Source organism: Hemicordylus capensis, chromosome 5, assembly GCF_027244095.1.
Source record: "Hemicordylus capensis ecotype Gifberg chromosome 5, rHemCap1.1.pri, whole genome shotgun sequence".
In the NCBI taxonomy this organism is placed as follows: domain Eukaryota; kingdom Metazoa; phylum Chordata; class Lepidosauria; order Squamata; family Cordylidae; genus Hemicordylus; species Hemicordylus capensis.
The window spans coordinates 220,532,051-220,552,969 of record NC_069661.1 but is presented as its reverse complement, the minus strand read 5'-3'; the positions used below and the strand labels follow the sequence as shown (position 1 = coordinate 220,552,969).

The 20,919-nt window shown below is 44.0% G+C and overlaps 1 protein-coding gene across 1 annotated transcript in view; it reads right to left on the bottom strand.

Moving 5' to 3' along the window:
• Nucleotides 1–20,919, bottom strand: part of MYH9 (myosin heavy chain 9) — an 88,972-nt gene that overhangs the window by 42,886 nt on the left and 25,167 nt on the right. The window contains exons 2-5 of the mRNA XM_053253466.1: nt 20,165–20,517; nt 13,078–13,234; nt 5,862–5,889; nt 5,349–5,442 (exon numbers count right to left, since the gene is read on the bottom strand). Of these exons, the coding sequence (XP_053109441.1) occupies nt 5,349–5,442; nt 5,862–5,889; nt 13,078–13,234; nt 20,165–20,497 (612 nt within the window). The 5' untranslated portion in view covers nt 20,498–20,517. The remainder of the gene's footprint in view (nt 1–5,348; nt 5,443–5,861; nt 5,890–13,077; nt 13,235–20,164; nt 20,518–20,919) is intronic.

Here is a 20,919-nt window from a genome sequence, read left to right as displayed (position 1 = left end):
TTCTAAACGCAATACAGAGACTAGCCCCAAGATGGCTCCTCTTGGCATTTTTAGGTTATACTTTTTGTCTGAAGAACACACACTGCTGAACTCTATTGATCCCAAACTGCAATAATAATAGTGACGGCAGCTGCAACAGAGAATTTACCCACATTGTCACAGAGAACTGTTGAGCCATGGGAACGGATGCATGCAGGGACAGCTGCTAGCCATCAAAAGTCACCCCCCATCAGCTGTGCTGAAGGAAGCAAAGACTCAGATGTGCTCTAAAAAGTTTATTTTGTCAGCAGAGTAGGGTCCCCCCCCACCCCGCCGCCCCGCTATTGCCACACAAGTATGTGTGCTAGAACTGCCTTCACTCTCCCCCCAGCCCCGCCACCTTCTTCCCTGGATTCTCCTGTTTGATCCTGCAGTGGAGTCCTAATCCTTTGTTTGTGACTGCAATCTGTTGCTATAGAAATGAGTGATGTCACAAACTGAACACATTACAACTTCAATGCAAGGTCAAGATCTGAAGAAAAGCTATGTTTAGAGGAAACAGCAGCGGCCTCAATATTTCAGTGCCAGAGTCCAGAGCAGGGCCCAGAAAATGCAGCTACAACAGTACTGGCTGCTTGGAGTACCTTGTGTGGCCAACATTAATCTTGCTGTACCTTTCCACTACAAGAATGAACGCAATTGGCAGGAGACATGCACTATTTGGGGCCAAGTCACACTGTGGGGAACAAAACAAGAAGGGGAGACTTGGGCAAGAGCTTTTTAGACGCGAGGAAGCACAAAGATGTTGTTGCTCTCAAGGAAGCTTGCAAGGGAGGCTGTTAAAGGAAATCAGATGCCTAGTTGACAGCCTGTTTATGGCAGTACAGAGCTTCAGAATACAAACAGAAACTACACATTGTGATATAATAGCATTGTGCCCAGCACCATATCCTGTTTTTCTGAACTATCCCTCAGAGGAATGCAATAGGCCTTTTCAGAAATTTCCTACTCCCATAGACTAGACTGAAAGCAAGATTAGAATTCTTTAGAATTTAGCATCATAAGGTCAGGAGACAGTTATCTGTTTAGAGCCACCTAATGGCACAGTGTGGAAGTGACTTGACTAGCAAGCCAGAGATTGCCAGATTGAATCCCCACTGGTGTGTTTCCCAGACTACAGGAAACACCTATATAGAGCAGCAGCGATATAGGAAGATGCTGAAAGGCATCATCTCATACTGCGCAGGAGATGGCAACGGTAAACCCCTCCTGTATTCTACCAAAGAAAACCACAGGCTCTGTGGTCGCCAGAAGTCAACACCAACTCAACAACACACTTTACTTTATCTCCTATTTAATTGTTCACTACTTTCCAGTGAAGGGAATGAGGATTGTTCCCAGTTTCTGCACAAGGACAAACTCAGGACTCCAATATCTGAATATAGCACTTAGCAATAGCACTTACATTTATATACTGCTCTATAGCCGGAGCTCTCTAAGCAGTTTACAATGATTTTAGCATATTGCCCCCAACATTCTGGGTACTCATTTTACCGACCTTGGAAGGATGGAAGGCTGAGTCAACCTTGAGCCCCTGGTCAGGATCGAACTTGTAACCTTCTGGTTACAGGGCAGCAGTTTTACCACTGCGCCACCACATGCCCTCAGTACAACCATAGAAGTGTTTTCCTTTCACTTCAACCTGAATTTTGCAGTTAGTTTGTTTTTTGCATAGGAACAAGTTATTGATTTATGGAAGGCTCACGTGCAACACAGCATCTGAGGTTCCCATGAGCTTCCACAGCACACATGCCCCACCACATCCCTGCCCACATGCCTACTGCATTTGTAAGTTATGATATGCTGAGATTGGCGAATTCATACCTCACATCCAACCTCGGCATATTAAGTGGCCAGATTTGTAGACAAACTATTTAGTGTTATGAAATCCAGATTGTGAGGAGCTCTAAAAAGATCTCTCTAAACCGAGGGAGTGGGAGACAAAAATGACAAATGTGGTTCAATGTAAGCAAGTGTAAAGTGATGCATATTGGGGCAAAAACCCCAACTTCACATAAACACTGATGGGTTCCGAGTTGTCAGTGAATGACCAGGAGACAAATCTTGGGGTTGTGGTGGACAGCTCGCTGAAAGTGTTGACTCAGTGCATGGCAACTGTGAAAAAGGCAAATTCCATGCTAGGGATAATTAGAAAAGGGTCTGAAAATAAAAGTGCTAATATTATAATGCCCTTATACAAATCTATGGTGTGGCCATATTTGGAGAAATATGTACAGTTCTAGTTACCATAGAGGAGGACACTGTAGAACTGGGAAAGGTGCAGAAGAGGCAACCAAGATGATCAGGGGCCTGGAGCACCTTCCTTATGAGGCAAAGCTACAGCATCTGGGGCTTTTTAGTTTGGAAAAGAGGTGACTACAGGGAGATATGATAGAGGTATATAAAGATATGTATGGAGTAGAGCGAGTGAACAAAAATTCTTCTCCCTCTCTCATGACATTAGAATCAGGGGTCATCCCATGTAACTCAAGGCCAGGAAATTTAAGACCAACAAGATTAAATACTTGTTCACAGAGCACATAATCTATGGAATTCTCTGCACTGGAATTTGGTGATAGCCACCAGTTTGCATGGCTTTAAAAGGGGGCTTAGACCTGTCCTCCATGAAATTGTCCCTCAAAGGCTACTAGTCTGGTGGCTATAGGCCACCGCCAGCCTCAGAGGCAAGATGCCTCTAAATATCAGTTGCAGGGGAGCAATAGCAGGAGAGAGGATACATCCTCATCTCTTGCCTGTGGACTTCTGGACTAAATGGGCCAAGTTGGGCCTGATCCAGCAGAAATGTTCTTGTCCTTCGGAGTTGCCACAGGCAGACACTGCACACATTCTTCATTGGCCAGCTATTTCAGGCTGGGGTCATTCACCTTTGTTGCACTACATATACATGTTTAAAGGCAGTTCCTGCACGTGCTTTAAATTTTACTGTATCCCTCATGCATGCTGTCCGATTATCGAGTTGCCAATTCAGAAGTCAGGCACTTTCCGTGATAGCCACCATGGCCATATCCAACATGAGAAGCCAAGAAGTACCCACACTCTGTCCCTGCTCATCCCGCCTCCACTTATCCCCTGATGCTGCCACAATCACAGTGAGGGGGTGTGTAGGCCACTCAGCCTTTCATGGTGTCAGAAGATCTTGTATAAAGTAACATCTTCATAATTTTCCCACATAGCAGCTCCAAAGATTTCCTCCAGGAAAAAATCCAGGAACAGTATCACTCTTGGGAGCCTCCCGAGTACTTGATGTCTTGTCCGGAAAAGACTTTAAAATACTTTCCCTTCTACTCACGACTGAAGCCAGCTGAAGGGGAGCTTAGAAGGGGTTCAGGATGTCTTGAGACCATTTTAAAATGAATTGTCGCAGCTTTGAACTAATCCCACAGACTGCTAAAACAGCTGATAATGCTGACCTCCACTGGCAAGGCAGCAACTCATGCTGACCAATTTCAGAAATGCCAAATGCTGGGAACCTCTGCTTGAAAGCATGGGGGAGGGGGGGGTGTCAGGCGACGCAATAACTTTCAGTTGAAAAGTGAACCATTTCCCCAGCTCCTTGGTACTTAACTGTGAAGACTCTCTAAACAACAATACACAATGCCTGTCTCCACACTGTGTAAGGCATCTCTAGTGGCCAGGGGATTTAGCACAAGTATAGAACCTAGGCTTGTTAAAAAACAGACATACACATTAACGCCCTCCTAAATGAGAATGGCCAACTCCAGTTCTGAAGGCTGGGATGGCAAAAGCGGTTCTGAGAAAATTACATTTGTTAGCAACCCCATAAAACTATTCAGGAAGTGTTCATCAATTCTGGGATTCTAAAAGCAACATTCCTCTGGGGATGCCACTCAACACGACTCCTAACCAGAAGTTGGGCTGATACTCAGGTTACTACCAGGCATTGTTACACTCTGAGAAAAACTGGTCTGCAATCATAAGAATACATCCTCGATTTTGACTGCATTGGGAGAGGATATATTGTAGACTTGTGGATCCTAAGAACACAGAATACAAACAAATAAGTGTTTCTAATTATAGACATTGACAGTCCATGGAAAAAAGCTGTCATCTCTCAAGATTTGGCATATAGAAGGCTGTATCTTGGTCTGCTTCCCAAGGCCACTCATTAGAATGTATGCGCGTGCACTTACACACCATGCACAAAAATATTTTGAGAGCTATAACCTACAGACACACAGCATGCCAGTATATTAAAAAGTATCAAGAGCAAGATTTTACATAGCGATAAGGAATATACACTTGGCATCTGGGTTTCATTACAAACATTCCCAACAAGATAACTAACATTTCCCCATGTGTAACTCTGACAAAGAGACTCTGGGCTGGAACATCCAGTCTGTGCAGGGGCAATTTTTGCCTGACCTTTCCCAGCATCCTGCACCCACAGCTAGTATGCTGGGTGGATTGAAAGGCCTGGAGAAAGTCAGCCAACCCCATCTGGCCAGAACAGCAGAGAGGCCAGATACTCTGTACTATTCCAAAGAGGATGTTTGTGTCACTGTACAGAATGCCTTGCCCTTGAGAAATTCTGATAGACCTAAGGAAAGAGAACCAATAAGCTTAGACTACAGGATAAACTGTGTTTCTCCCATTTAGGGCCTCTGAAGTAAAAAAAACCTTGGTGTGAATCAAACTGTGAATCATTAACAAGATAGTTCTAGTGGCAGAAAGTGACACTGGTGGGAGTGAAAAGCTGCTATAAGTCACACAATGGGGCAACACACGCATTCCTGGTGCAGAACGTGCAGTAAACGTGCAGCTCACCTACGAAGTCCCAACTGATGAGTTCGGACATAATCCATCAAGAGGAGAAGGGGGAAAAAATAAGTGAGACAATACTTCATAGATACCCCTCTGAGCACAAAAGGCATACAGTATATGAAGTACTTATCTGAGAGCTCATATGGTTCCTACCTACAACAAAGCACAAAGTTCTAGCAAAAAGGTTTCACTATACAGCTAGGACTTCAGGAGGAGAGATGGCCAAGTGGTTTACACCAACACTACAATGAACGATCACAAAGTGTATGTGTGTCTGTCTGGTAGAGTTCGCCGGCCATTTCACAGATAGAGAGTTCTGTCTAAATGACTCCATCTACTGCCAACTTCAATCATTTGCTTCCATCAATTTTAGACAAGTCAGGAGCACCACATCTTACAGGCTCACATTAGCACATTCTTAGTTATTTAAAGTATCTGGCGTGAGAAGTCAATTTGTGTTCGACGCTGGAAGAACAGAGCAAAGCCCTCCATCACAGTATACTTACTTGATCCTTTTTGCTCTTGTGTGATGAAGCAACATGAGCCAGATACTGGATGACCTTCTTGGTGTTTTCTGTCTTACCAGCTCCGGATTCACCTCTGTAAGAGAGGAAACATGCTCATGATATTTGAAACAGCAGCTCTGTAAAGACTGTTATAGAACCCTGATCTCTACAGTATCCCCAGCCTCTCACTAGCTTGAATAATTGAATGTATGTCACCAATCAGCAAGCACAAGAAGTACCAATGCCCAGGTTGCTTTGTTAGCTCCTAGTTATATCTAACCATTTTCACTTGAAGAGACACTTCCACTAGGGGGCCTATAACATCCTCTCCTGATCTTTACCTTCTCTCAGCAAGACCAAGCAGTCATACAATATATCCTGTACATACCTTTTCAAAGTGCTAGGAAGACCCAAAGGAGATTAGGCTCCAAAGCACAAATAGTCTTGTGCAAGTAGTGTACTTTGGCACCATTTTAGTTTAAGCAGCAACAGACAAATTATGCAAGTACTTACGTGCAGAGAATGGACTGATCCTCTCGATCTGAAATTAAGAGGCAAAACAATAGGATCAGATAGGTTCAAGTCACTTTTTCCTCCCCACTGCCTTTAAAGCAGAGTTACAACAACTCTGGCCACTGTTTATGCATGCCCCCCCAAGGTCACACTACAACTAGGAGTACAGTAGGTAGTGCAGATATAGCAAAAGCAAAAGGAGTGGGGAGAGATCCTGTAGTAGTCCCCATTAAGTTTCCAGATACACAGCTGAGCCTGCAGGAAGCAAATCTTGCCCCAATTCAATGCTGTGACATTCTTTACATAATCCTTGCAGAGGTGCAGTGTGGGGAGGGGCTTGGAGAGTTCTTAGGGCAGGTTATCAATATTCATGTTTGCCATTCCATTCCTCTCTTTATATGCGATGCAAGTTGAAGATTAGTTTAAGTTAAGATTAGAAGAGACTCAACAAAATCACATCATCATCAGAATTCTTTGTTAACCCAGACTCATTTTTTCCTATACTTTTTGCTATGTGGGTTGTGTCACTCCACAACTACCCAAGAGATAACGCAAAGGAGAAGCACAGCTGGAGTTCGAGGGTTGTACAACCATTCATAGTAAGTGTATTTATATAGGCTGCATACGTACACAAAGAGAGATTGCAAAGCCATTAAGAATTCAATAGTATTCTTTTGTCGTGACAGATGAGCAATAGGTTTGCATTTCTGGACCCCTGCGCAGTTCAGCAAGCCATGCCAGTCAACATTTCACATCAGTCAATGGATCACATAGACACACGCCGGAAGGGTTCTGCATGACTGGGCATTTCGAGGGAGGATCTGGGGACTAACTAATTATTCATTTGCACATAGCCTCAGGAGATGTATTCGACAGCACAGACAACTGGGTGGTTCTGTATCATGCAGGCAATTCCAGGGAGGTTACTGTTTCTCTGAACAATTATGACTACGTTTTTTAAAAAGCCACAGGTGTTTAAGAACTCACTCCTCCACGTAGCAGCTAACTCATGCCTCATAACTTTAGAAAGTCTTAAGCTGCAGAGCAAACTTGTGTGAGGTTAGTCGTAACAGTAATAGTTCCTTTACATGTGGAGGTCCCTGGCACATGTCCAACAGGGGAAGACCTTTGATGGGCCCCATCAGGGCAGATGGCCCCACCACACGCCTTGTGCCTACACAGGAGGAGCTAACCTCCCCTGGGCAGAGACTTGCACTTCAGCACACAGGGGAAACATGACTCAGCCCAGCTGGCTGATTAGCCTGGGATGGTGGGGCTGCAGAAGTAGTGCCTTCATTCTTTAATGAGTCCTACATATTAGCAGACAAGTAGTCAAAGAAACACAACACACACACATACACACACTTCCAAGTGTGGCAATACATTCTCCCTGCCCCACCCCCACTCCCATTTGTCTGCAGCAGGTTTCTTAGTCACCTCCTCCTCATGCTTGAAGGAATGTACCTGCAAGTATAGGCACATGGCAGCATGCAGACAGACACTACCATAAAAGGAAATAGTCCCTTTTGGAATCCGGGGGAGAGGTGGGGGGGGGGGATCACAGCCCTGCAGCGCGCTCATTAGGATAGTTGGAATTCCTCTCTGTACTGACAACTGAGACATGCTGCATGGTATCCTACTTCCTGTTGCTCAACAATCAGAATCCCACCCACCCCTCACCCCCGACTGCAGTATGCCAATATAAAGCGACTGGCTGTTGCATGATGCTCTTACCTTCGAGACAGCCACCAGACATGCCAGATTATTATATTTTCCTTTCTAATCTAGCCTCTCTACTCTTGCGTCAGGATTACTGTTCAGATGCCAGGTACAGAGACCCACTTCAAGAGCAATTGCCCAGCAGAACAATGGGCTCCTCCCTGAACTCCACACCTGGCATAACTCCAGCACCAGCAAAAGCTCTGGCAGTCTGGACCCCCCCTCCCACCCTCACTTAAGGGAAAGAGGAACACACAACTTCCAACTGCTCATTATAATTAGAAGAGTACAACAAAGGCATCTATACTGTGACCAAGTTCTTATAAGAATCCCATTAGTCTAATTATAGCAGTGATTCGACATTTCAGAACAGCCACTACAAGAACAGTCTCAGCTTTACCAACTGCCTTCAGATTATGAGCAAGACTAATCGCTGCAGGCCTGAGACTAAAGAAGGTACACAGATTTTAAAGATGCACAGTTTTGATTTAATTCACAGAGGGGTGGACATGTGAGTCTGCTGCAGGAAAAATCCCACCAGTACACCTTGTGACATCTTAAAGACTAAGGGCAGGATCCAGTATAAATCTCACTGAATTTAATGAGACTTTGGTTAATTGTGACTAACTTGTCCCACTGATGTCAATGGTGCTTAGTCATGCTCAGCTTAGTCTGGATCCTGCCCTAATAGATTTATCATGAAGTCAGTCTTTGTGGACTAGAACCTACTTCATCAGCTGCAGTTTAGGAGAACTTGATGCAAGCTCTTTAGCTAGCAAGCTTAACTATGGTTTTGTCTCAGAACTATATGTTTGCATATGCTGTAACCATGTGGTTTCTTGGTAGTTAAAAATGAATGCAATTGAGGCATTCTGCTCTCAAATGAGTATCGAGAGACAGCTCTGGTGAAAACAGCAAGGCCCAGGACAACTTGATTTTTTTAACTCTGAGCTGTGGGGAGAAGCTTAACACGCAGCTTAGTGCTACACCAGTCAGTTACAGAACATCCAAACAAGCCTTTATCACCCACTTCCTCTGCATGAGCAACTGAGTCGAGTCTGCTTAGCTCCATAAAAGGAGAATATAGCACTCACACAATGGTGACATCATCTCTCCAGCCAAGAGGAAGTGGAGCTAAAAGGCAAAAAAAGTTTGAATCCTGTTATAGTTGATTCATTAATGCAGCCTCTTTGACTATAGCTAGATGGCAAAGCCTTCCTCACCACAGAAAATATAGCTTTCTTCAGTCAATTGGAAATATTTAGGCACTGCAGCTAGAACCTGCAAGTGTACTGAAGACTCTGGCTGACAAAACAAGCAGGATAAGATAGGGGGTAAACTGAAAGGAATACACATGTTGCTAAGCTCTGTATGTTTACAATGCCCTTTTTGTCAACAATCTTCCCTCTTAACACTACATTGGAAAAAGCCTCAGGGAGGTACCTTGCTTACACACTCCACTTCTTTGAAGTGGGGTGGAAGGAGTGGACACTTTGTCACACAAACACACTATTCTTCACATCTATTGCACCTAGGCCACAGAGGATGGTTAAAAAGCCAGTAGTAGAAGGAGAAGGGTTTAAGCACAAAGATAGGGTTATGAACAATGTTATGGCTAACAGAGTGTGTGTGTGTGTGTGTGTGTGTGTGTGTGTGTGTGTGTGTGCGCGCGCTCTCTCTCTCACACACACACACCCCTCTACCTATCTTACTGTATTCCTTGCATGCCATTTCAGAAAATATTTTGAGCTTCAGATCAACCTCCCAGTCACCCCAAGTACATACACACTGGTCTTAAAATGTACACTAATATCTGTTCTTGTCAGATGGACCTTGTCACTAACAGATAAAATCTGTTCTTTACACCTCCCTCTCTCCCGATGTTAACTGAAAAAAGTTTAGAAAATGACCAAACTAAAGTTTTTGGCATTTTTACAGAGGAACTCACCCCACTTCCTACTGAGTGTATTTATACCAAAAAGCAATTTCACAATTTAAAACAAATTACTTTAAAAACCACTACATAATTCCTTCTTACACATCATAGCAAAAGAGTGTTTCTATATTCTGTGGGTCCAGTTATTTATTCTGCTTAACACAGCTGTTAATCAGGAGACAACAGCTAAAGAACGTTAGGAGAATTTAGAGGGCTTGTCTATACTAGTTTAGTCTGGATCAGCACCAAGCCAAAGGCAATGTCAACAGTGTGTCTGTTCTTCTTGTCTACCTTGACATCTGGACACACGCAATATGAACCAGTGTTGGCACAGTTCAAGTTTTATCTTTTTCAAAAGGCTTAACATTCTTTGTCACCACCTACAGAAATATAAAAAATGCATGCCAAGTCAAATGTCCATGTTTGCTTCCCAACTGACCATCCTGGTTGTCGGGCATCAGCTGAGTTGGGCCGCCTTTTCTCCCTCCTTCACAGAAGTGAAGTCTAGTCCCTTCAGTACCAGCACACTGTGCAATCCAGGAAAGCCGCAATTCCACCTGGTTCGTGGTACTGAGAGCTCCTTGCACAACTGCACAGGCTCCTAGCAAGAATTGGTTGCTATCTTATTTCCAAATAGCAAGTATGTTCAACTGTGCTTTTTAAAAGTCCCTTGGGAGATGTCAACAGTGTAGAAATAGCTGCAGTCAAGCATGACTCCACCTAAGGTGAACCCAGCTACTCTGTCATGACTAGAAATGGGAATCATGTTGCCACCATAGATAAGGAGAAGACAAGACTGATGAACAAGGGCTTGTACTGTAGACAGTGACAGCCAAAACCACACTATAATTGAGTGCCACTGACCTGCATTATACAGATGGTCCCTACATTAAAACTAGAAATTTGCAAAAACAAACATGCATTACAACAAGGAAGTCAAGATGAACAATGAGAAAGTTTTATCTAGTCTATTTTACCGAAATCTGCTCATTTCTTTCAAGAGTGTGTCTGTATAGAAAAAGCAATACAAAAGGCAGTACAAAGTACTTAACTAGACTTTGTTTTAGTTATCGTGAAACCTTCCCCTCCCCCCCCCAGACTATTTGGAAGCAGGGGAAATAAGCATTCCTGCATACTGAAGATCTATCCATTTGCCCTAGTTGGAAGTAGACACACACCAACTGAAGGCAAACAGAGCAATATTACTCCTTTAAGTACTACAAGGAGAAAGACAAAAGAGATTATATGAAAGTCATGTGCCCCAACTATACGAGTCCCATTGAGAAAAATTCCCTTGGTGACTCAGAGTTCAGAACAAAAGATTAGCATAAACAACCCTGATTCAAAGAGATATGGAATGCTTCTCTGAGCAGACCTGGCTAGACTGGGTAATAAGTAGTACATTCTTGGCCCCTAACTTCAGAAATACAAAAGCATACTCCTGCTAACTGGGCAAAGGCACCTTTCAAAGTGGTGATTTTCTCTACAGAGCATTAAGCAGGGGGAGGCAAACTGGCCCTATTCAGCACCAGCACAGCATCTCCAGTGGCTGTTGCTGGTGTCTACCTTGTGTTTCTTTTTAGACTGTGATCCCTTTGGGGACAGGGAACCATCTTCTTATCTCTCTCTGTGCCAGGGCCGCACAGATTTGGCCTCCTATAGCTATTGGACTGCAACTTCCGTAAATCCTTATCGGCCACTATGGCTGAGGATGAGAGTTGTAGTCCAAAAACAATTGGAAGGCCAAAGTTGTTCAGCCTTGCTCTATGCAAACTGCTCTGAGAACTTTTTGCTGTTGTAGAAATGGATATTGATACTTCTTTTTGTACTGCAAACACAACACCCCACACAAAGACTTCTAGCATTTAGCACACACAGGCAGAAAAAGCTTTCAGGTTTGGTTTTGCTTTATGTGTTCTTAGGGCTATAAAGAGACCTGAAGACAACAAGGCATATCCATACCACACTGTAAGTTAACCACTTCATCCCAGTTGTGCAATACAAGCATCAGAGGCAGACAAGTCTCTTTATACTTGTCTGATCTGAAGGATTTGAGAAATCCTTTTATACAAGTTCAGGTTAGAGAAGTTTACTAAATCTATTCCCAACTGACACAGGAGTTGCTGAAGTTATATTATTTGCACACAGGATGAGCAGTCCAAACATAAGAACAGTACTGCTGGATCAGGCCCAAGACCTATCTAGTCCAGCATCCTGTTTCACTCAGTGGCCAACCAGACTCACCAGATGCCTCCAAGAAGCCCACAAGCAAGAGGTGAGGGCGTGCCCTCTCTCCTGCTGTTCCCCTGAAACTGGTATTTAGAGGCATCTTGCTTCCGAGGCTGACTTATAGCCACCAGACTAGACCTGTCCTCCATGACTTTGACTAAGCCCCTTTTAAAGCCATCCAACCTAGTGACCATCACCACATCCTGCAAAGAATTCCATAAGTTAAATAATCACTGTGTGAAGAAGTACTTCCTTTTGTTGGTCCTGAATTTCCCAACCTTCAGTTTCATGGGATGACTGCTGGTTCTAGGGGGGATTGAACTGAACTGAATGGAAAACAGAAGGAAGTTGCCATGTCATGTGTGTGCGTGCATGTGCATATGTGCGCACACACACACACACACACACACACACACACACACACACAGTAGAACAAGACTGATACCCAAGTATTCTGGCTTTGCAGAGTTATGTACCACACATTGCAAGCAAGTTGCATTAACACCCCAAGTCCTAGCAAAGTCAATTCAGACAGTCCTAATTCAAAGAGTGTAGCCACAACACACAAGATTTGTGCCCCTTCCCTGTACCCTTGCCCCCTCCCACCCTTCCACTTAATCCAGCCTGGGGCAGGGAATTTCTGTATTACAAAACAGTTTTGCCAGGCTGCCAAAGATGTGTCACTGCCTCTGGAGTTCAGCTATCAGCCTGGCTGCATTACAAAAAGGTTAAGCAATTGTGGTATTAGTATAAAGGAGCAGAAGAGCAGCCATTCCCCCTTCCTCCCACCTACACAAGCTGCCAATTAGGATGCCCTAAACCAACTAGTGGAATCCAACCAATTAAGAGACAAGCCTTTCTGCTCTGTCAGCTCAGGGAAATAAGTGCACCCCATGCTGAGCATGGGTCAGAGTCATCAGGCTTGCCATGCTTCTTTAAGAGTGCTCAAAACCATGGACGATTTCCTGCCTGTTAGGCTCTGAATAGAGCTGAGGGCACAACAGCTAATCCGGAATGCCTCTGGTTCTTGCAGAGCACTGTGGCCTTTCATCTCCTGGGCTCAATGCAGATTCCTCCCATACCACTGGCTGCTGCATTGAGCCTCCCCCACGGATTAAGCAGCAAAGCAACGAAAGAATGCTGCTTTCCAGAAACTAGAAGACTGACTGAACTCAAAAGTTACATTACAACAGCCCTCCACCCCAACAAGCCGCCTGTGCGTGTCTGTTGACATTTCAGAGCAGGAAAGTAACTCTGCAAGATTAGCCAACACTTGAACACAGCAATCTAGTTATGGCCAGGGCTTCTTCCTTCCCTCCCAAGTGTACCAACCTTGCATCATACTCCTGTAAGCGGTATCGGTAATCGCATAGATGTGAGGGGGCATCTCATGTCTCTTTTTGCCTTTGTACATGTCCACAATCTCTTCAGAGTAGATAGGGAAGTTCTTGTAGGGGTTTATGACAACGCAGAAGAGGCCTGAGTAAGTCTGCAAAAGGAATTGCATAAGCATGTAAGGTTTTCCCATTTCTTATATGAAAATAACCCCATATAATTCACCATCACAATACCACACAGCAGCAGTAGTAGCAGTAATAAGCAGCCCTTAAATATTTATCCTGAAGAGAAGAAGTTTTTATATCAACAACCATAATTGCCTTCCATTACTTGAGACTGAAACAGTCATGTCTGCCTTTTACTGTATGAATACTGTATAGCTATTCATCTTCCAGATGACTGAACATGTATTTTACTTTCGCCTTCACTACAAGTTGCAAGAGACTCAAGTTCCCAGCTCTACAGTACATAAACACAAGTGTTTTTAAGAAGGTACAGAGATAAGATGATGGCTCTCTACTTAACATGCACTAGTGTTGGGTACTGCTAGTATGCATTTTGGCATGGAAGAATCACATCCCCCACAATCATTCTATCACTGGGCTATAACTAGATATGCAAAATTAACAGATATATGCACAACTTATTCCATTTGCCATTGGGTGAGGAACAGAGGAAGCCAGCAATATGCAAGCAGGTTCAGCCTGTCTGCTGCAGTCTTCTGTGTGGATCTGGCCTCTTGAGCTTTAATGGGCAAGTAAGCCACCTAATGGTGCAGTGGGGAAATGACTTGATTAGCAAGCCAGAGGTTGCCAGTTTGAATCCCTGCTGGTAGGTTTCCCAGACTATGGGAAACACCTATATCAGGTAGCAGTGATATAGGAAGATGCTGAAAGGCATCATCTCATACTGCACGGGAGATGGCAATGGTAAACCCCTCCTGTATTCTACCAAAGACAACCACAGGGCTCTGTGGTTGCCGGGAGTAGACATCAACTCGATGGCATACTTTACCTTTAAGCCCCTAAGGCCAAAGGGGGTGAGGTGACAGCAACATGTGGACTCCAACATGTCAGTTCCAGTCAAAGCTCCTTGAGAGTGTGCAGCTAGTTTGTCACTTAGGTATTTTCAGCACAGCAATTTCTATTTTTCCCAGGCAGGGAACAAATTAGAGGCCTGTAGAGATTGCTATACTGTGCTATGTGAGAACACTACTGTCTCTGATCAACAGTCAACACATTCTGTTCCAGGAGAACACTCAATATGCTCATTTAAGCAGTCGCTATTACAAAATGGGGGTGGGTGGGTGGAAAAAATACATTGGCAAAATTGCATAATTTATTAACCTTTTAAAAGGTGCCTTAAGGAAATTACGAGATACACAATATCATCATTAACCAAGAGCTTTGAAAATAATCCACTGGAAGAGCCAATGGAGAGCAAGAATGCCAGATAGAACAATTCCATTCAAAGACTTGTTTCAAAGGGGAATCTCTTCCCATTATTAAATAGCAACACTTCTGAACAAGCGTGGGAAGGAGTTCCATTAATCTCAGGGAACGTTACATTTGTTCAAGCAGCAATAGGACTCCAGGTCCAGTCATACTCTTTTTAATTAAAGTACTACACTTTTGACTTTATTAATATCTAGCCTCATTTTCAAAAGGATTGCTCTATAGTAAAAGCTCAAGAGAGTTATCCCAAGACCCTGTAAAAAATTTCAGTTGCACAGCAGTGCTAAAAATCTCAAGGCAACAGGTCACTCAGACTTCATGGAATAGCTCATTCCATAGACATGTGTTAGCATTAATAACCCATTACCATCTCAGTCGATAAAAGTAAAGAAAGTGATATGCCAAGACCTTAATGTGCAAACAAATAAGAGGCTGGAGTTAAAGGTTTGCTGCACCAGGATAACATGCAGATCAGATAATTCACAGAAGAAAAATCCCTTCTAAAATGGCTTAACATATGAGACCATTCAGAAAAAAGGGGAACACCAATATGAAATGCAATGAACTCAATAGCCATTGTGGCTGGTTTAGTGGGGAGGAGGAATATTAACATTCTTGCTTAACTGAACATCAGGAAAAGCAAGAGGTGAGCTTTGAGAAGCTGCTTGAAGGCAGTAAAATTAAGAAGGCATGGCATCGCAGAAGGGAAGAAGTTATGGAAATAGGGAGAAGCAGGAGGGAGAGAAAAATATCAGTGAAGTAAGTATTCATAGGGCCCATTCCCAATTTACAGCTGCACCTTTCCAAATGTAGCACATATGCCTGACATTGTCTTTTAGTCATATTTGTTGGTTTTTAATGCATTTTTGTCTTTGTGAGATGGCCAATTTGTTATGGGGCAGCCATATAAAGTATTGTTATTATAAGAGCAGGGGCAGAGCTATAATTGAGCGGATGGGTTCAAAGAACCTGGGGGCCCCAGGGTTCTGAGGGCCCTCCAGCTCCACCCTTCCCTATTTTCTTCATTATATCCCTCACTCCAAGGGGCCTCCAGGGAGAGGGGTGAACAAAGGCCCCCTTTCCCCTAGCTATGCCCCTGTGTAAGAGACAATCTGCCCTCAGTCTAGAGATCTAAGGAGAGGAAGCTCTTGAACATCGCCATTTATATGGAATAACCCTAGTCATTAAGGCAGGGGTGTGTGCAGCCCTCCTGCAGATGTTGGCTTACAATTCCCATCTTCCTTGGCTACTGGTCACTGTAGGCCAACAACAGCTGGAGGCCTGCAGTTTGACACTCCTGCACTAGGGCTCCAGGTAACAGATGCAAGATGGAGCTTTAAGCAGGTCATTGATGGGCAAGTGGCAGCACCATTCTATCTGCAAGGTTACTCTGTGCAAATAAAATGCACCTGTATAGGCCAGGGAATATGATAATTCAAGCTATAAATGCATCTTAGATCTCAAGCATTACATTTCCTCCACTTAACTACCCCCCAATAAAGATTAACACAGACTTAATGAGTTGAAAATGAGGGAATAGCTCATTTGAGCCAATCTTCTTAAGGCCAATAAAATTAGAGTACTGTACACAAATCTGCAAGTTAGCCCAGAATTAGCAGTTTTAAGCAGTTAAAGGCCATGCTTGTGCACACAAGTCTTCTCTCCCAGATTGGAAAAATAATTGACAAACTTAAATGAAATGAATTGGTTCAAGAATTGGTGAGAGGAGTGCTGGTGTTGTGGTAGCAAGCATGACTTGTCCCCTTAGTTAAGCAGGGTCCACCCTGGTTGCATTTGAATGGGAGACTTGATGTGTGAGCACTGTAATGTATTCCCCTTAGGGGATGGAGCCACTCTGGGAAGAGCATTTAGGTTTCAAGTTCGCTCCCTGGCATCTCCAAGATAGGGCTGGGAGAGACTCCTGTCTGCAGCATTGGAGAAGCCACTGCCAGTATGTGTAGACCAGGGATTCTCAGTGTTGGGTCCCCAGATGTTAATAGACTTCAGCTCCCATAATCCCAACCAAAGGCCACTGGGGCTGGGAATTATGCGAGTTGAAATCCAATAATATCTGGGGACCCAACGTTGAGAATCCCTGGTATAGACAATACTGAGCTAGACAGACCAATGGTCTGACTCGGTATATGTCAGCTTCCTATGTCCCTATGACTTGGCACTGAGCTATAGGTGGAGACATTGGAAGCACAGCTTTGATGAACTTTAGCTTACACATAAGCAGCCTCCACTGGATCTTAAGCAGCTTGCAGCTACTCCCACACAGAACGTGACAAGTGGGAAAGATTTTACATGTATATTTTGCAGCATGTTGTGGGCAAAACCTTAATTTTATGCATGTGCTATAAGACAAACACCCCAACAGAATCTTTGTAAGCAAAAAGTCAAGTATGAAGCAGTGTTGGACAAGCTTTATGGGCTTGACAGCTGTAAGAGAAGAGCATGGAACATGCAAAGCCTTCAAGTATATGCTAAACAGCTGCTGGATTGAAACTCTTTAGGTTAAGAACAAGTGGAAGAATCAGTGGAGGATCTAGTAAAACATCGCTTTTACATGCGGAATCGAGCTCAGGTTGCACAGAATGCAGGTAGGGTGCCAGTGACATCTGTTTTGGTCTAGCAACCTTCTGCATAGTAGAGAACTCTAGACAATTGCCACTTTCTCATTTTCCTCCTGAATCCTTAGCCATTCCTGAATTGTGTGCTCCATCATGTCTTTTTTTTTTTTTGTGCTCAAAAGTGCACTGGATCCCTCCTCCCTCTTTTCTTAAAAAACTGGATCTCCTTGCATTTTGCTTACTTGCTCCATTTTACAGATGGGGCTGTAGCTTAGTGATGGAGGATCTGCTTTGCATGCAAAAGGTCCCAAGTTCAATCCCTTCAGGTAGCACTGGGGAAAACTCCTGCCTGGAGAGCTGTGGCCAGTCAGTATAGACAACACTGAGCAACTCAGTATAAAGCAGCTTCCTATGTTCCTAAAAAAGTCATATATACCAGAGACCAAGAGTGGACAGGCAGGACTTTTTATTTCACTTCTAAAACAGGTGACATCTGGGACACAGTTGTCCCAAAATATTACAGGAAAGCATAAACTGTATACACAACCACACTACCCAGACATGCCAAAAACACAATTTCCACCAGAAGATTCTTGAAGAGTTCCTATTTAGCCATGGTAAGTTTTAATATAAGCTAAGTGACAAAATTCAGTATAAGCCATGTAGTACAGTTGTGGTCATATACCACCTTTCCCTACAAGGTATGTAAATAGGGCAAAGGAAAAATTGTGCATTAGCCAGAGAGCCAGCGTGGTGTAGTGGTTAGAGTGCTGGACTAGGACCAGGGAGACCTGAGTTCAAATCCCCATTCAGCCATGATACTTGCTGGGTGACCCTGGGCCAGTCACTTCCCTCTCAGCCTAACCAACTTCCCAGGGTTGTTGTGAGGAGAAAGTATGTAGTGGGCTCCTCGGAGGAAGAGCGGGATATTAAATGTAAATAATGATGATGATAATGATGATATAAGATGGCAAGTGGCAATATCCACATGATCCTACCTGACCTACCAAGAGGATCTGATTGTAACCCTGAGGAGATCATTAGAGCCAACACATGGTGGGCAATCTGGATTGTTCTGGCCAGGCTGGATGTCACATTTGCACAGAGGTCTAGATGAATAGAGCCCAGTGCACATGGGCCTGAACCCCATGATCTGAACCCCAGAGTCAGAATATACAAGCCATATGGTCCATCTTCCATGCAAATATGGAGGTCCAGTGCAGAAACAAAGGGGCATGGAAGTAAGCATGCCAGAACAGAAACAGTGTAGTTTCAATCAGCCAGAATGAGTTCTGGGGAAAGTGGTTGCTAAGGGTTCTTTCAGGGTTGATGGCTACATTGTAGAGGATGTGGCACAGATAAAGAGTTCAGCTTTAGCAGCTGTACAGAATTAAGTAATGGCATAAGCTGCAAGAGGAGAGCTGGCCCTGTGGTAGCAAGCATGACTTGTCCCCTTAGCTAAGCAGGGTCTGCCCTGGTTGCATCTGAATGGGAGACCACATGTGAGCACTGAAAGATATTCCCCTCAGGGGATGGAGCCGCTTTGCTTGGTTCCAAGTTCCCTCTCTGGCTTCTCCAAGATAGGGCTGAGAGTGATTCCTGCCTTCAACCTTGGAGAAGCCGCTGCCAGTCTGTGAAGACAATACTGAGCTAGACAGACCAATGGTCTGACTCAGTATATGGCAGCTTCCTATGTTCCTAAGATACCCATTTTACAAAAATGACACACAGCCAGAAAGTACACTATGCCACTAAGGTCCAATGCAATTTTTAAAAGCCATGTGGCTACAGCATTCATGCTGCTATAAGCAAGATGCCTTCAGATTGCACTTAGGAGAAGAGACAGCAAAAGCAATTCAAGAAGAAGTTCAGGTACTCTACAGAGGTCTGCCATTTAAAAAGTTCCCTGAACATGGTGGCTTCAGCAGCTGTATACTAGCAGGGAATAACTAGGATTAGGGCTCCAAGTTTTCTTGAGCAAGGCAGGGAACCATAGTTGGCCAGTATAACTTGCACGGCAAGTAGTAAATAGTGTGTGGCGTCTGACCTTTGACCCAGCAGCATACCATCAGTGAAAGCTCCTTCTACGAATACAAGGAGTTGTGCTCACAAAAGAGGCCCTTCCACAAGGGCAGCTCTCCTTCTGTTCAGAGGAACTTCTATCAATGGTGCACCACTCCACCAGAGATCTGACCTACCTCTTGTGTTAAAAAACAGCTTTACTATCGTTGGTCCGTAGTAGCCCATCTTTCCCTCCCCCATGCCACCTTCTTCCAGTTATTCCATTGAGAAGGGATCTCCACCTCCTCTCATTCAGGCTGGACAATCAAATCAGAGTGGCAGCATCTCAAGGAGAAAGCCCAATTACTACTCAATTCAACTTTCACTCCCTTCCGTGAGCTGATGGCTGTTGCATGGGCAAAAGCAGCACTCAGTAGTTTATTCCTATTGAGACACATGTATACACAATTCAGTGTTCTTGTTTCCAAGGTAACAAGCTCATGAGAACTGTGCTGCCACTTTGCCTGGTGGGGAGTGACAAAGAGAGCAGAACCCAAAATACCTGCTCAGGATCTGTTCTACAGCACTACATGCTGGAGGCCTGAAGGGCAAGAAACTGGTATCAGCAACTGAGTGAACCAGATGTTCTGCATTCACGATGCCTACTGGATCAAAATAGATGCCACTGCTGCCTTACATCCCATCTGCTGTCTGTGCAGCTGAACTTGGCTGTGCATGTAAAAGATATTTTGCTCATTTGATATTAGCATTTCCTTCCACTGAGGTTCCAGACGCAGAGAAGGCAAGCCAGATGTTTACATCAAAAGCATGTTTAGTTTGGATCAAACTTCCTGTTTATTTCCAGAATCTCTTCCAACCCAGAAAAGAATGTCAAAACACAACCACACGCCATGAAAGCACAAGAGTCGGGCCACTCCACCTCAAAGACATTACTCAGGAGAAAGAACTGTCTAATTTAACAGTGTAGTAAGGCAGACAGCACTATACTACTATATATCTAGCTGGGCACTAGATCAAGTGGATATTACTTACATAGATGAGCCCTGAATAGTATCTTTCCTTCAGATTGTGCAACACAGAGGCCTCATTTAGGCAGGTCAGTTCTGCCATGTCTTCCACTTTAGAGAACTTGGGTGGGTTCATCTTTTGGATATCATCTTTGTTTACTCTCACTTTCTTCCCATTCTCTGCAAGTTCTACAATGGCTTCATCGCCCACTTCCTCTTTCAAGCTAGCTGGCTCAAAACCATTTTTCTCCGACGGAACCCACACCAGCTTCTTGGCTGCCCAGTCAGCCTGAGCCAGGGGGTTGTTGATGAAGTTTTTATCCACATAGAGGTATTTGTCTGCATCTCTTTGAGCCATGGTGGTTTATAGTTAGGGACCTGTAAAAAGAAGAAGAAGAAGAGTTTAACATCATTACTATTGCCAACATTTCAACATTATGACATAGTCACTAGAAGTAGATGTCAATCTCCATCAGACCCACGATGAGTAACTTGGAACGGCCAGGGGGGTGCCTTTAGAATCTCTTAATAGCCAACAGAGTATTAATAGCTTCAAGCTGGCAAGAGACTCAAATTCAGCCAGAATTTTTGAAAGTAATAAGGGGCTGGTAGGCATCCAGCCACTCATGAGTTTCCCCAAGAGGAGGGGGGAGAACTATTGGAAAGTAAGATTTAGAAATCTGTAGTGCAAAGCAACATTGTACTTGCCACTATAAGAGTAGTTATCCCATCACCAGCATCTTTTGTCACCCAAGAAGCGTCCTGTCACAAGTGTCTGAA